At 41.7% G+C, this 15,722-nt stretch overlaps 2 protein-coding genes across 5 annotated transcripts in view; both read right to left on the bottom strand.

The window, feature by feature from the left end:
• The window catches only part of SLC12A1 (solute carrier family 12 member 1), a 49,219-nt gene extending 43,606 nt beyond the window's left edge, over positions 1 to 5,613 (bottom strand). For 2 of the 4 annotated variants that reach the window (XM_015872942.2, XM_015872944.2), the window contains exons 1-2: positions 3,439 to 5,613; positions 728 to 1,308 (exon numbers count right to left, since the gene is read on the bottom strand). In XM_015872942.2, the coding sequence (XP_015728428.1) occupies positions 728 to 1,138 (411 nt within the window). In that variant the 5' untranslated portion in view covers positions 1,139 to 1,308; positions 3,439 to 5,613. Of the gene's footprint in view, positions 1 to 727; positions 1,771 to 3,438 lie in introns of those variants that run through there. The other 2 variants (XM_015872943.2, XM_032446965.1) reach the window with 2 other exon arrangements.
• A 552-nt stretch (positions 5,614 to 6,165) lies between these two features.
• CTXN2 (cortexin 2) lies at positions 6,166 to 11,375 on the bottom strand. The gene is made up of 2 exons (XM_015872955.2): positions 11,146 to 11,375; positions 6,166 to 6,620 (listed from the first exon to the last, which is right to left on the bottom strand). Exon 2 carries the CDS (start codon positions 6,564 to 6,566, stop codon positions 6,318 to 6,320), a length of 249 nt encoding a protein of 82 aa, XP_015728441.1. The 5' UTR covers positions 6,567 to 6,620; positions 11,146 to 11,375; the 3' UTR covers positions 6,166 to 6,317.
• Positions 11,376 to 15,722: the final 4,347 nt, after the last annotated feature.

Below are 15,722 nucleotides of genomic sequence, written 5' to 3'. Positions count from 1 at the left end.
TTAGAAGCAATTCAGCCAGATTATTCTTCCACAAATACTTTGTATGTGGTCATTCAAGAAATTCCAGATTCTTCCCAAAATCATTGGTATAATGACCATGATGGACTGAAGTCATTCACTGAATTGGTACCTGAAAATTGTTGTCTGCTTTTCTCACTTCTGATACAACAGTTTCCACCTCAGCACACTTGTTCTCGATTCCTTTTTACTATTTGAATGGTTTCTTACTGCAATAAACAGGCAGTGCTTTGATTTCTGATTAGTTGAAATTGCTTTTATTGCACGTAATATGTTTTATAATAGCTATAGCTATATATTTTAATGAATACAGCAGGAGTTTGTGAACCTTTGTTATGCATTGATGTTAAATTTAAATTTGGAATAAATGTGAATCATGTAATTTGTTTAAATTATGGGTTGATATTCATCGACTACTGTGGTGATTGAAACAGAAGAAATTTGGTAGTTTTATACTTCTAGAGAAGATTAAGCTATGATTTTCTGCTAATCAAGTTCATTACTATCTGCTTTTTAATAAAAATCTTTGCTTTAAGTAGGCTGCAGGGCAGAAGACATACTGCAGCTACCATAGGAAATATGGTAAGTGATTAGTTGTACTTTTGTATCGGGTAAGATCCACAAATTTAAGGACTTTTTCATATTAATAAATGGAATGAATAGCCTGGAAATGGGACAGAGAAAAATCAAATGTTTCCTTTTCACTTACCTTTGCCAGTTGTTCATGAATTTCTAATAAGCTTGGTCTGTTGAGCTTATTCCCACTGACGCTGCCAGTGTTTCGGTAATAATCAATTTTAGGAACAGGATCCATGGTGTTATGGCCAAAAGTTTGTAGATAATACATTTTATTGTGCGTATCACAGGGATGTAAGCTGGCTTCTGTTTTCTCCCCATTTTGAAGAAAATTGTCATATAATTCTCTTTTTCCTGGTCTGTAACTGATTCTCAGTCTGTTGTGTGCTTCCTCGGTAAAAGATGTTTCTTCATAATGTGGTGGGTCAGAGCCCACGTCCTCTTGGGATGCTTCATTGCTGTCATGGCTTTCATTAATTATGTTAACTTGAAACCGATTTGCATTTGGATCCAAGAATACATTTGGAGAATTATTCATTGACATCTTCAGGAATGAGACAGGCTTACGTTTCTGAGTCTTCTGATCTTCTGTGGCTGCAGGTACTGACTGCTCTTCTAGCTGCAACAGGGGGTCTAGTGCTGTTGCATATGAAGTCTTTGTTCATAAAGTAATAAGCTTCCTAAGCAATCTTCCTAAATTTGTCCTCTGTGGTTCTGCCATGAAAAACATTTATGAGTAAAACATTTCTGTTAACTTGTACAGTAAGGTAAATTTTCCACCTGAAGCTCCCTCTTCCATGAGACTGTCATCCTTTGACATGTCAAATAATCAGTAGTTACGTCAGAGACTAAATTTGTGGGGATTTTTCTATCTAAATAAAATGGACTATTGATCAGATTTTAAGTGCTTAAAACTGTATTTCAGATACAGTACTTTTCCTAATAATGCAAATTTTGAACCGAAGCCAGTGAAAGTCTGGCAGTATGAGAGATAGCATGGAGTCTATCTACTGTTCATGTTCCAGTTATGTATGACATTGTAATCCTCCCACAGTCTAGAAGTACATTGGCCTGAAAAGCTCAAATCAAACACACTTGTTGAAATTAGTTACAAATGTTATACTTAAAGTTTCAGCCATTCCAGGATGGCAACAATTTATAAGCAGACAATTAATATACTGCAATTCATTTATTTATTTATGTAAATAAAATTAATGACGTAAGAAAGAATAAATCAACAGCTGAAACATATCCAAAAATAGCACTGGGTCTGCCAAACGAAATAGTTGAAATATAAATCTATGGTGAATTATTTTTAAGAAAGATTAACAGTAGGCTTAGACGTTGAAAGGTCCATAGAATTTTACTGTTTTACACTTGTACACTCAAGACACCCATTAAGAAAGTTTGATAGGAAGTGTAGCAGGTCATAGGATCCCACAGACTGGGAATTAAGGAGCTTTATTTAGTCCAGTGTCCTGCTCAAAGCAGACTGAACATGCTCCCAGGGCATGTTTCTGACTGTGCAGACTCACCAGGTCCCTACCTGCAGTGCTGCTACCTTCCAGTGAGGCCCCATCTTCTGCAGGGCAGGAGATTTTCTGTCCCAGGTGCAGGATTTGCATTTGTCCTTGTTGAATGTCAAGAGATTCCTGTTAGCCTGTCTAGGCCTCTCTGAATGGCAGCCTGTGACATGTAATACCTGCACTATCTGCTTCCCACCTTCGCTTTTCCATGCAGATCCCTCAAAAACAGGCTAACAAATAAACAAAAAACCCTAAGAACGAAAGGGGTACTAATATTTAAGACCTTTAGTGGGTTAAGTATCACTGCAGTAACTTGTGGGATGGCCTACGTGGCCCTGGAGTGGCGTGCATCACCTGTTTTTTTTGAGAAACTGAAATTATATAGGAAGCAATGGCAGTGCATATGTTTCAAATCTCTTTTCTAAGGAGATACAGGAGTGTGATTGTATAGACCTGTATAATTCAGTAGGAATCTGGGTCTAACAGTTTCATTCCGTTCTGACTAAAACTGACTAAAAGCCTATTTTCGATACTAAAAATTTGCAAGTTTGCATAATACCAGAAAGTTCTAGAAACAAAATATATCCTTAAAAAAAAAAAAAAGAACACATGAACTGAAAATGTGGGTAAACAAGCCCATCAGAATAATTCTCTTAGAATTTTGAACTTTCAGCATGAGGTTGGACTAAGCACCCTCAAGATACTGCTTCCAATTTACAATGTTCTGTGATTCTGTGAAATGCATTTAGCTCTGGCACTGCAAGATAAAGCACTGCACTGATATCTAGACCTTGGCAGTGTGTATTTTGTCTAAAATCATATATCAAAACTATGATTTGAAGAGCAGATAATCAGATGTCCTCCAAATGGAGTATGAGGTACAGCTAAGGCATATTTCCTCCCTTCTTGCATCTGCTATAAATGATACTCTGCTGTAACCTCCCTGAAATGATACCACTTTACAACCCTCTCATATTTGTTGGTTTCCCTGCGTAACATTTTGTAAGCTTCCCAGCAATACGTTACGTTTATTTAATTCATTTATGGTTTCAGTTGATCTGCATTACTATTATTACCATTATTACACAATTTCTCATCATTTTGTAAGAAAGCATTTCATCTTCAGGCATGAAAGAGTGAAAGCAAATCTTTTGTCTCTAAGGTCAGTGAAATTAAGTTTGTTTCTGTCCCTGTGACTGAATGAAATCATGATTCTTTGATGGCAATGAGGCTTTTGCTACCAAATAAAATAATTCTGTAGTATCACTGTCTTATTTCCATAACATTGCTATTTGGATAGGAAAATAAAACTCCTTACCTTTCTGCTGTTCTTCAAAACAATACTTGATTTTTTCAGTGTATTTCCAGGAGTCCCTCAACTGTTACTTGCCATTAATTTTGCATTTAATATTCTATCATTATGCCAAATTTTTCAGATTTACCTTATTCAGGATAATTTAACTAGCCACTCAACCTTGTGTTGTTAGGGAAGGACAAACTGCCTCTTTTATTCATGCACATAGCGTGTCCCTCACTTTGAAGTATTGCAGACTCTGCCTTATTGGCCAGATTTTTCTCTCGCTTAATACATTGAATAAACTGTCCAATCCCTCACTTTCAAAAGGTTTCTAGATGATGATTTAGAGAAGCATTCTAGCTTGTTAACTATTAACCAGCAAATGTACCTATCCATTACAATTACTGGCTTTATGGTATTGCAAAATTTCCAAGGGGGCCCAAAAATACTTTTGTTATCTGCATTTCCCTCCCAGCTATGTGTGATGTTGCTCACAGATCATGATCTTATTTTTCAATCATGCTTATGTTGTAGTGCAGGTGACAGGAGTTTATAAAATGCAGAGTGCTTTTATGCAGAAGAGGTTCTGGTGAAGTCAGTGGGATCACCCCTGTGCTATTTAAGAGCCATTGGTGGTTTTCCTTGTCCCACTTGAACCAATTACACCTAACCCTGTTTGAAGTTTTACTCTGTATACTTAAGGAAAGCCTTTGAAAAATTAGGTTTTGTGCATTTCTTCTGGGAAGGCTGACTGTGATGTTTCTCATGGATACAGGTAAGGCAAGAAAGAAATGGCAAAGCTTTTTAATCACAAGGGAATTGGGTAATTGCTTTCGACAACAGATTAGGGTCAAAAACAGAAGAAGACGGTAAGTAGTGGGGTTCTTCAGGTATGTTTGCTGTACTTGCCATGTAGTTTAGAGATAACTGAACTATATTTATCCCAGATAACCTTCAGCATGCTAACCTGACAGCACAGGGCTCAGGGCTCAGTTTTGCTGATTAGGTGTACATAAAAAGAATGACAGTGTCAGATCTCTGCAGTGGATGATCCTCTCCAGCAAGAACAGACCATGTGAGACAGTGTATCAGTGTCTGTCTTTGGGTTTGTGATTAAATAAACCAGGATAAATGCAATGTACTGAATCTCTGAGTGTCTGGCACTTTTGTCTTTGGCAGACTCTGAAGCAGTTTTAAAGCTCTAACATTCATACGGTTATTTATAATTTAGATAAGCCAGTGCAGATGAGTGTTGTCTGTACCTATCTCATTCCTCAGACAGGAGATCGTGTCCTTCCCTGTGCAGTCCGATATTTCATGTTCCAAATGGCATTTGAGGTTCACTGTTGCACTGGCTGCCTCTGCCGAGTATACACAGCAAAAGGGACAACATGTATTTTGCACGTGTACTATGTGCAAAAGAAAGCGATCTCTGTAACTGGTCTCTTTCTTTGCTGCTTGTTGCGAACAGCTGCTTAGCAAAAATGGCAGTGCTTAAAATTTTGTTGACAACTTTCTTAAAAGTGAAATTGAATTTCTGTCAAGTACTATCATACTTGCTAAACAGCTGTGTATTTGAGGGTGACCTTGTGGTTTTAGTCTCCGCTTTCACTGTCAGTTCTTCTGTCTTGATAAGATCTCCTGTGACCATTTTTCCCATTTGGCACTCAAGATCGTACACTGTGCACAGATGTAGGAACACAATGAAAAGAAACAGCTGAGGAGAGGAGACGGAGGGTACAAAGATTTCCACGTAGCTCTTGGACCCTGGGCATAAGTGAGTATGTGCAGCGTGCGTGTCTCTGTTGGCCTTGACAAGTCAGTCTAATTACTACTGGGAGCTGTTAACCAGACAGAACAGATTGCAGCTAATAGTACAACAGGTGAAGTTCCAGTTTAAACTGACTCATCTTCTGTACCCAAGGAGAGTAAAAACTGACATGCCTTGACCAGTTCAGTAGGATTATCAGGTTAGTTGCATAATGTTTACTTTGTCTCTTTCACCTTAAGGTTTTAACTTCCTGACTTTGGCAGAGTCAACTGTGGTGTTCTTGATTTCTACTGGACTTTTGAGTAGGTAATATACTTTGAAATATTGAATGTGTAGAATACAAAATATCCTTAATGATGTTTGTTTGCTTTCCTCTAGTTCTGTTTGTCTTTCCACTGGTGTAGAACAGAAGGAAGACCTTTTCTATCAAGATGTACTATTAGGTGAGTGGGAAGAAATAGAAGTCTGCATTGTTTGCAGAAGACCACTTAAATGTTTCACAGGGAGTTGCAAAGTACAGGTTCCTTACAAGCAGTCATTAGTACAGCACATTCTCTTCTTGAGAGGCAAGAATGGAGTTATCAGTTGATGTTCCTCTCATCTCAGCAACGTGGACACACACGAGCTGCTTTTTGCTGGCACCTCTTTGAGCAACAACCATTTGTTGTCCCCTTCTGTATTCTCAGTGTACAATATTTTTTCAGAAAATTATGTAAGAGGAGAGGGAGGGGATAACCACTTGTGAATTCACTATACATGAACCTGCCTTTCATCCATTGCCTTTCTACCCAGCTTATCATAAGGCACAGTAGAAATGAGACCCTCCTCTGAAAAGCCAGGTAACATTTGATTCTTAAAATACTTTTTTACTGTGTTGACTTTCTAGTGAATTGTTCAATGTAGTACTTCTTTGCTGTTAGCCACTTAATATCCTCCATTCCACTGTTTCTCAAAGAAAAGCAATATGAAGTGCCTTCTGAATTTGCAACAAACATTTATTTAACAAAATGAACGCCACAGATACCAACACATCTCCAAAATGTATGTATGCATGTGTAATAAATGTACCAACAGTTGGTTTCCAAAATGAAATCAACATCAAATTTAAGGCAGGATATCACATGACTTTTCATGCAAGAGCATATTCAAATGTCCCTTTATCCAACCCCTCAACTTCATCTTCCCATGTAGAAGAAGGCATACTGCTGTAGGGGTCTAGCAAGATTTTGAAGCATCTGATAATTAGGAGTCCTAAGAAAACACACAAAATCCCCACAAAGGCGAAACCAGTCTTTTGTTCCAGAGTCAGAGGGAAGGCAGACATTTCATTGACGCTCATGCTGGCTGAAGTGTTGCCACAGTAATTACTGCTCATCATTGGACATCACATCTTGGTGACTCTGTGGGATTTTCACCTCTATTGCTTCTTTGCCTGCATAGAAAAGTGAAATCAGTTACTAAATGGGGTGTGTATGCCTGAGCTCTGTAGCATATGAACAGTTTGCAATCAAAAACAGCTTGGATTTTTGTAGTGTCCCGTTGTTTTGTTTTTTTTCACATTTGAGCTAATGTGATGAAATTGAAACTTTTAGCCCCTGAGAGCAAACTCACAGTTTTCTGGTGTTCTATCTCCTCAACACAGTAATTTCACACATGGCTGTTGCAAACAGCATTTTGTCAGACTGGGCATAAGCCTGCAGATTTTAATTAGACAATACTCACAAGGTATCCACCTGGATAAACAGATAGATTTTCTGGAATGGCTTTACTTTAGTCCTTAAACTAGTTAAACTCAATATTGATCTCAAAGGGAATTTCAGACAAGTAATATGAATTTTGGTCATGTAATTTAGCTTAGAAATCTAAATAAATACATATGACCTGCAAAATAGAATAGTGTGTGCAATTCTAGTCTTGGGCTCCATTTTGAGCTGTGCAAGAACTGGAAGTGAATGTACTGGTAAAACTGCTCCTTTACCTTCCTCTACATGTGTCCATGCAGTGGGTGCCACTCAGTATGTGATCCAAGCATGCCTAGGATCATACACTGTTGAAACATATGTTTGAATTTACCACTTGAGCCACTGTAGTGATGTTGCAGTTGTGTGCCCACAGTGTATATGTCTTGTATATGGGCATGGACTTCATGTAACAGGAAATAAAACAACCAGAAATCACAATATTCTCTTGTGTGTGAGGAAAGATTAGTGGGAGAAGAAATGATGCAAATTCCCTTCCCCCAAGTCTTACTGTCATTTGTTTTTTCTCCTTAGTCTCAACATTTTCACAGGCATTTCGAGCATCAGCTCAGAACGTGCTGAGCTCAGGGGTCTGACCCACCCTGTCATCACCACCAAGAGAGTTTTGTGTATTTCCAGACATGAAAGACTTTTGTTTTTATAGTTTTAAGGTGATCTGATATATAGATTTAAGTTGGGGGGAGGTGGGGAGGGGGCGCAGTTGTTTTGCTTTATTTTAGGTTTTCTGTCAGATACTGAAATCCCCTCTCTCTTATGTCTCGGTAGACAGCAGGAAGATTGGAAGTCCTGGGACATCTGATCTACCAAAGGACAAAGGCGTTTTTATTCTAAGGTTGGAGCTTGGGGTTTTTTGGCTCTTGTTAACACCTATTTAACTAACATGCCTCAGGGGAAAAGTCTTTTTGTTAACAATTCAACCACCTCTTTCCCCAGGGATTTCCAGGTATCCATTTATTTCTTGGCAGAGTAATTAGGCCACTCAGAGCTCTGCACTGCCATGACTACACTGTCCTACCTGCCCTAGCCAGTTCAAAGAGAGTTCCAGTACCTCTATTTGGTGCTGCACTATAGCCATATCTCGACTAAGTCTAGAATTAATAGCAACAGAAGTGAAAATAAGATTTAGTATTCCTGAGATTATAGAAACAGGCACAACTTTTATGTTGCCTACGTATCATTTCTTACTTCAGAAGCTGGTGGGATTTTTATGTCATCATAGAGAATGAAAATTTTAAAGTGAAAATTAAAAGGATGGGACACAGCTCTTCCTTCTTCTCTTTATGCCTTAACCCTCAACACAGTAGGTATTAAATAGCATGACTTTCTATTACTTTCTGTATATATTTTCTAGAGCATACCAACCAACAGTCTATTCTATAGAGTTATATGCAATCCTTCTTTTGAATGACATTCTGCCCTTTGGGTCAACACTGTTTTAATTCCTGTTAAGTTGGAGAAAAAGTCTGGATATAACCTGCAAGAAAAGTAACGTCAACAGTAATCAATATTTACTTTCTGGAAATATAATATCACATGCTGCACAGGTTTTCATTGTTCATCCTTACAGTTTTTCTGTAAGTCTGACCTTGTGCAGAAAAAATATCACAAATTGGTGTCAGGAGTCAGTTGATTTGAACAAGAGCCAGTCAAGAAAAGTTATCCTTCCAGAAATCCTAGGACACTGGGTTTTAAAAACTAAATGAAAGGCTTGTATGGGAAAAAGAAATGTAGATGCTACCTGGGAAAGACAGAGGTCACACGTCCCCCTGAAACAAATAACCCAAAACAAACAAAACACCACAACCAAAAATAAACAAATGCACAAAACCCATCGGAGCATGGCTGTCTTGAAAGATACATAGAAAAAGTCTCAGAGATGGCCATGGGGAGCCCTGCATTGGAGCTGAGTCGTCACACTAATTTTGCAGGTTATGCACTGAAATTAGTTGGATTTGTTTGTTTATCAGACATTATGGGACAAATCTCTGCAAGGTTTGACTGACACTGAAACCTGGAGTGCTAAGAAATGGTTCTCTTAGCCTTATCTTGTAAGAGTTTGTCTGAAATGGCTGCATAAGAAAACTGGGTATTTTCTTCCTGGGGAAATGAGATCTGGGAAACTCTAATACTTGACTTTGTGTGCTTCTTTCCCCTGTCCTGAATTTCATAACTTGTAATTGAAGCTTTGAAGTTCACAGAACATTCTGCTCTAATTACATATCCCCAACACTGTGGTACCAAATTGACCTTGAGTGCACTTCCATTGTTTTCACACTTTAGCGCTGCATACAGGTTAGATGTCCTCTCCCACTTAGTCAGATATTCTCTCAGTTGCTGCTGAGTATGTGTCAAATCATGAGTCAGAAGACTTTGAATGCTAACTAACATGGCCTGCATCCAAAAGTTCTTGAAGATAACCTCTAGGGCAGTGTGATGGAGACAGGCATTAAATCAGTTAGATTCTGCAGAGTCATTTTGTAGGGGCTGGCTTCAGACTGATGGCTCTTGACTTTTTTTATAGGTGAAGACTACTCATCTTTTGATTCACTGCCCGTATAAAAACACTGGTGTAAAGAAAAGCTCCTTAACATCTTGCTGTGAGTAGAGAGGCCATTGGAGGCGCTTGTGAGACTGGAAAAACAAGTCCAAGAGAAAATTGCAATGAGGAAAATAGCTTGGCACAGAGACCATGAAGGTAAGGAGGTGGGGATGCTGGCTGTACCTGTGCAGGATGAACAGGAGTACCATGGCATTACACACAGAGAGTCAGCTGGAAGAAAACTGTTGAAACTCTCACTAGTCCAGTGGATCTCGAGACTAACTCCATCAGTGTTTGGTGTGGATTGAGATTCCCAGTCCCAGCTCTTTGGTCACCTTTTTCAGATACTCATGTTTTGAGAGATACCGAGAAGATTAAATAATTGTGGACTATCCTGAGAAAGGCAGGAATTTCCCTTACTTTTTTGAGTTTCAGCCTTTCTTCCACAGAACCCCCTTGGGGTTCTGGTTTGGTTGGTGTATTTTTGTTGTGTTTTATAGTGGCTAGGTAGTGGAAAGGAATACCTTTAATAGCTGCTCAAACTGGAAGCATTCATCCCCTTGGCAGGATTAAGCCTCAGGTCCTGAAAACTCAGTTCGTAAACTGGAATGTGTTACAGAATTCACTAAATCAGTGGCCATCTGTTCTCCCTTTGGATGTGCTGCAGGTCCAGCTGCTGGCTCTGGCCATTCTAAAGGTACTTCAGATAGTTTCAGTCCAAGGTTTATGTTTCTGAGTGACAGCAAACCTAACCTGGAAAGGTGTCTGTGTGCTTAGGGACAGAAACTGGCATCTTCTGCGAGTTTCAGAAGCATCATATTTGCACTCAACTATTTGTTCAAAGAGACTAAATTTTGGGAGTGCTGTTACAGGAATTGGGCATGGGAGGTGGTAGGATAAATGAAATAGAGATCAGCATGAATTTGGGATTTTGTAAGGGATCTTAACTGAGTTAACAACAAATGGCCAGAAATGCTGCAGAAGCAGCTCTGAGCGCACAGCCAACCTGCCATGTTCATGAGCTGCATGCCCGTGTTCCCTGTGTGTAAGGTTTCTAAGGCAGCAGACAGGTAGGTGTAAGGTGGAAAGGCCAGGGCATGGATGCCCAGCAAATGGAGCACATTTAACTGTTGTGTGAGTGTAGCAAAGCACCCCCCGACATGCAGGGTTTTTTGCAGCACGTAATTCAGAGTAGAAACGACACTTTTTCGCATAAACTGCATTCCCCTGCAGAGAAGCAGCAGCTGGGCAGTGACATTTGCAGCCTCCAGGCAAGCAATGAATTGCAGAAATGAGATTTTATCCTTAGTAGATAGACAAGCCTGGAGTCTCCGAGGAACAAGAGCCCCTGCGCTATGCATTGTGCTGTGAATTCATGTATATGCGATCAAGGTCCGGATAACTGAGGCAAGAAAATAAAACGTTCGCCGGTGCCACCCTTAACTTGTGAATGTGGATAAACCTCTACCTGTTTCCCTGGGGCATGCAGGACACCGAGCACCCTCCGAGCGATCGTTTCCACGCCGCTGCATGCGCAGCCCCTACTTTCTCACGGCTCCGCGCTCCCCCCCGAGGCGCTGCCCGCAGCCCGGGGCTCTCGGCCGCCTCCACCGCCCCACCGCCCCGCCCGGCCCCGCCGAACCGCCCGCGCTACCGACCCGTCTCCTCCGCGTTGCCCATGGTGGCGGACGGCGGAGCTCCGGGCCCGGCCGGCCGAAGCCCAGGTGGGAGCCCCGACGGGCTGGCACGGCTCCGGCCCCTGGGGCTGCGCGGGGTCCCGGGCGGCGGGGGCGGCTCTGCCGCGCTTCCCCTCGCCGCCCGGCGCCGCGACCCCGCCGGGAGCTGCTCGAGCCGCCCTCGTTAAAAAATTAAACACGGCCGCTGCCGCCGCCTCCTTCTCGCCGCCCGCCCGCCCCCTTCCATCGCCGTTCAGCCGCGCTCCCCTCCAACCCCCCTCGCGCGGATTAAACTGGGGAGCGTGGAAACTTCCTGCAAAACACTACGTGCGGCGCATCGCTAAGCGGGGCCCTGCGGGGGCGGCCCTCCCCGCGCTCAGGCTGCGGTGCCGCAGCATCCAGGAGCCCCGCGACCTGTAGAGCCCGGGCGGGCGGCGAGCAGCGCTGCCGAGTCGCGGTGCGCGGGGGCCGAACGCCTCCTGCATCCGCAGCAGCAGCAGCAGCAGCAGCAGCAGCAGCATCCTGCGGCGAGGGCTCGGTCCCTCCCTGCGGCTTCAGCGGTAATAACGATTAAAGTGCGGAACATGTGGCGACGTACGGCTGGGGCCGCAGCCTGGCCCTCGCTTTATAGCCTTTCATTAGCTGTGTTTAGCTGATGCCGATTGTATATTAAAGAGGCTTCCGTTTGCCACAGCAGCAGCAGGTGTTTAAGGTGGATAAGGAAAGAGGATTTCTTTTCCCAAAGCTGGATCTGTGTATTGCACTAATAAACAGCAAATCTGTTTTTAAATGATAGCGATGCGGTATTTGGATGCCGCCCTGGTGAATGCAGCCCTGGAAGGGTGCACGTGGGCCGGTGAGACGGTGCTGTATTTAGTACCAGGCACGAAGAGATTTGTTGAAGGCGGCTCCAGAGCTGTTGGAAGAATTTGTTCTGCAGAAAATAATTTGAAAACCCCACGTGTTTCTTTATACATACAACGGCACTAGGAGAGGTTAAATCTCTATTATCCTAATACAAGGTGGGGGAAAAGTTTTGCCTTATAAGGCGTTTTAATACCTGATCGCTCTGTTGTGTCTGCAGTTTAGCAATGGGGAATCACACACCACACTGTGTCCCTCTGGTAGAACCAGTGGTTAAACGGCTGGTTAACGTCGTGCTCACCAATGATCGCTGGTTTGATCATCTAATGTTGCAGTGTCAGTGATTTGGTAAACAATGTCTGCTGCTGAAATTACAAGCCAAGCTAATTTTTGAAGTGCCTCTCGTCTTTAAAGACCCACGAAAAGCTTATAAATAGATTGTTTCAAATAGTACGACTGTGCTTTCAGAATATGTATATAAGGAGCCTCTTCTGTTCCTAATGAGCTCTAGATTTCTTTTTTAGCTTTGTCCCTGATTAGCTTGGGGCCCATGAAGGTTTCTTGCTAGAGGAATGGCTGTGCTTTGGGATGTGGGGCACAAGGTCACAGTCCACCCCATCCCAACCTACCAGAACTGGTTTGGAGTGGCACATACCCATTTGTTCCTGATAATCATTGAGCACTGCTATATTTGGAGAGCCTTCCTGTAAGAAGGTCTTTTATCCTGGAAACAATTTAGTTGTAGTATCTTCCTGCCTATAAATGTATTTTTCTGTCATCTGTGAATTTAAGAGATTTTGAGTTTGGGTTTTTGTATTGGTTTTTTTTTTAAGCTGTGAAGGCAGAGTTTTTCTTGTTCTATTACAGAGCAGAGGTTGTTGGAACCGTGTGGCCATTTTTAGGAATCACTGTTCAATTTAAAAGAGCTTTCAGTTGTGTTTGTGCTGGAGATCCACTTTTCATGGATATGAAAGTGGGAACAGGAGCCACAGACAGAGAATGTTGCTCTTCAGCCACTATTGGTCATCAGACAGATAACACTTTGTTGTTGTTCATTTGTTTTTCTGTCCAGGCTGATGCATTTTAAAATGGAAAAACAATGGAATAACTTTACTTATTCCTGTATTTCATCGTTTCTTTCACTTAAGGATCACTAATTTTTTCTCATAAGGAACCAGACACAAGGCAAATGAGCTAGCAGCGTATGTGTCTGTGGAGCATTCCAAGACAAATGGAGCGTTCACTGCTTTCCGCTTTCTGTTTCTTTATCACACCCATCTGTGAGTTCAGTAGAATAACAACTGTTATCTGCGACTTCAGTCATATTTCAGATTGGTTTGGTCCTTATGTTAGGGGGTATCAAGTGTGTCTTCAGTGGAGAACCCTCAAAGGGAAAGAGAGATGTTATCACCAGTGATTTGGTAAGTTCCCCTGTAGAATGAACTGGCCTAGCTTTAGGCTGGGCACTTAAAGCCAAGTGGGTGCCAGGGAGGAAGAGGCAACAGGGAGCTCTTAGAGCTATTATCTGTTATGACTTTGACTTTTTCGTGTTTAAGGATCATTTGAGTGGAGTGTCAATGAAATGTAACTGTTTTGAAGGACAACTAACTCCGTTGTAGCACCTTTTCCGTAGCTTCAAATAGCTTTCCGATTGTTCCTGCACAAACAAATCCTCCCCTTAGTGGCTTGAAATTCAAAATGAGCTCTCAGGGGAAGGGAGGGGGTGTGGGGGGGGGGAAGAGTCATTGAAGAGCATTGTGCAGAAGAGTACCCTTAGAAACACATCAATTCAGAACTTCCCTCCTAAGCAAATTTAAGCAAGTGTAAACAAACTCACGAGAACATTTATCAGCAGAAGACTTTAATATACGAGGGAGATAAAAGCAGTAATAGAGCTGGGGGTGGGCATTGAAAAATGGCTATATATAAATGCACGCATTGAACAGAATTGCAGATGGAAAATGTTTTATGTAATTTATTCCAGGGTTCTTAATGTTTTAAAAAGGATAAACACCTTTGTTCTATCATGGTGGCTTTTTTGCTTGTTTGTATGTTTGTTTCATCCAACGGCTGGGCTTTTACCAGATCCTGACTACATCTGCTGCTTAAATGTTCAGTCTGCAGTCCTGGGGATATGTGGGGTACTGCCAAGAATGAGGCAGGAAAACAAGTTCTACACGGCAATCTTCCTTATATGAAGGATCTGAATGGGCTCACAGCTCCACCTGCTGTGAGTGCACCAGTAGAGGGCAGGTGTTTCTATCTGGGTCCCTCCTATACTGAGCTCAGGGAAGGCCTCTGGTCAACAAGGAGAGGGCAGAGGTTTCTAAAGCCTTAGGTGAGATGGGTTCCCTTTAGACGTGCAGGAGGTATTTTCTGCCTCACCATGAAAAGGTGCTGGGTATGTTAAGGGGCACTCAGTCCCTCATTGCAGACTGCGTGTTGTGGAAGGAAGGGCCAACATGCAGATTGCTCAGTTTTGTTTTCTTTAGTAATTTCAGTGATTTCAGTGATTTCGTGATTTCAGTTAAAGTGATGATCTGGGGGGAGTGCAGATGATGTGAATTGTTTCAGTATAGGACTAGTAAAATTGCTATCAAGGGTCTGACGTTGTTATACAGGCTTCTAAAAATCAATAAGTGATGAAATTTAGGTTCCTAAGCTGTGGTTAAGGGTTGCATAACCCTGGGAAATATATATATATATATATATATATATATATATATATATATATATATATAATAAAATAAAATATATATAATAAAATATATAAATAAAATTATATATATATATATATATATATATATAATATAATATAATATATTAAAAATATGTATATGAATGATGATGACTAGGGAGATTTAAACCCCCGTTAGGGGAAGAAGTGGTTGTATCCCTTCAGGTCAAGTAGGGCAGGTCTCCTGTGTTGCTGATCCCATGTTCTGGGCATAGGATGCTGTGCTGTTTTTCTGGTTATGAGTGTACAACACACTGAACTAAAGGCTCAGCATGCAGTTTCATTCCTGTATCAGGCATCTGTACACCCTTTTACCTGGGGAGGGGGTGCTCAGTCAGTAAGTGCTGTTTATTTATTCTGGTCAGAGGAGGAAGAAAGCCAGAGAAGGCAAACTTCTCTGTGAGGGGGAGCAGTCAACATGGCAGCTGCAGGTGTGAAGGGCTGTGCAGTAGGTGGGCTCTAGCTGTGCAGTGGCTGAGCTCTGCTTTGCAAGATGCCTGCTGGCACACAGGCTGTTGCATTTGATAGTTTGCCCTTTTGAAGCGTAAAATATTTTCTTTTCCTGAGTTAAAAAGCCACCATCACGTTTCCCAGAGTAGGAAGATAGCATTTAATTGCAAAAGAGAGCATTCAGGGAAGATATTTGTTTTATTTCAGGCCCATTACAGCTCTGTAAGAGAGGGTTTCATTTGCAGAGTCGTTATTTACCAAGTAAAGCAGTGTATGTTGGGTGCAGCCTCAGGCGAGACAAACTGGTTTGGAAATACTTGTGGCTTTGCGGAAAGGAATCTTTAAATGGACTGCAAACGATAATGTGTTCAGGAAGCACATTTGTTGTTAGAAAGAACAAGAAGATGTGTTTTATCACCAGCAAACTGGGAGCAATGGGCTTCCAACACTTGAGATGCTGTGTGCAAAGCCCAGCTGAGCAGAGCTCTCACTAACACAACACAGTAAC

Source organism: Coturnix japonica, chromosome 10 (genome assembly GCF_001577835.2).
Source record: "Coturnix japonica isolate 7356 chromosome 10, Coturnix japonica 2.1, whole genome shotgun sequence".
NCBI lineage: Eukaryota > Metazoa > Chordata > Aves > Galliformes > Phasianidae > Coturnix > Coturnix japonica.
This window is presented reverse-complemented; position numbering and strand designations above follow the sequence as displayed.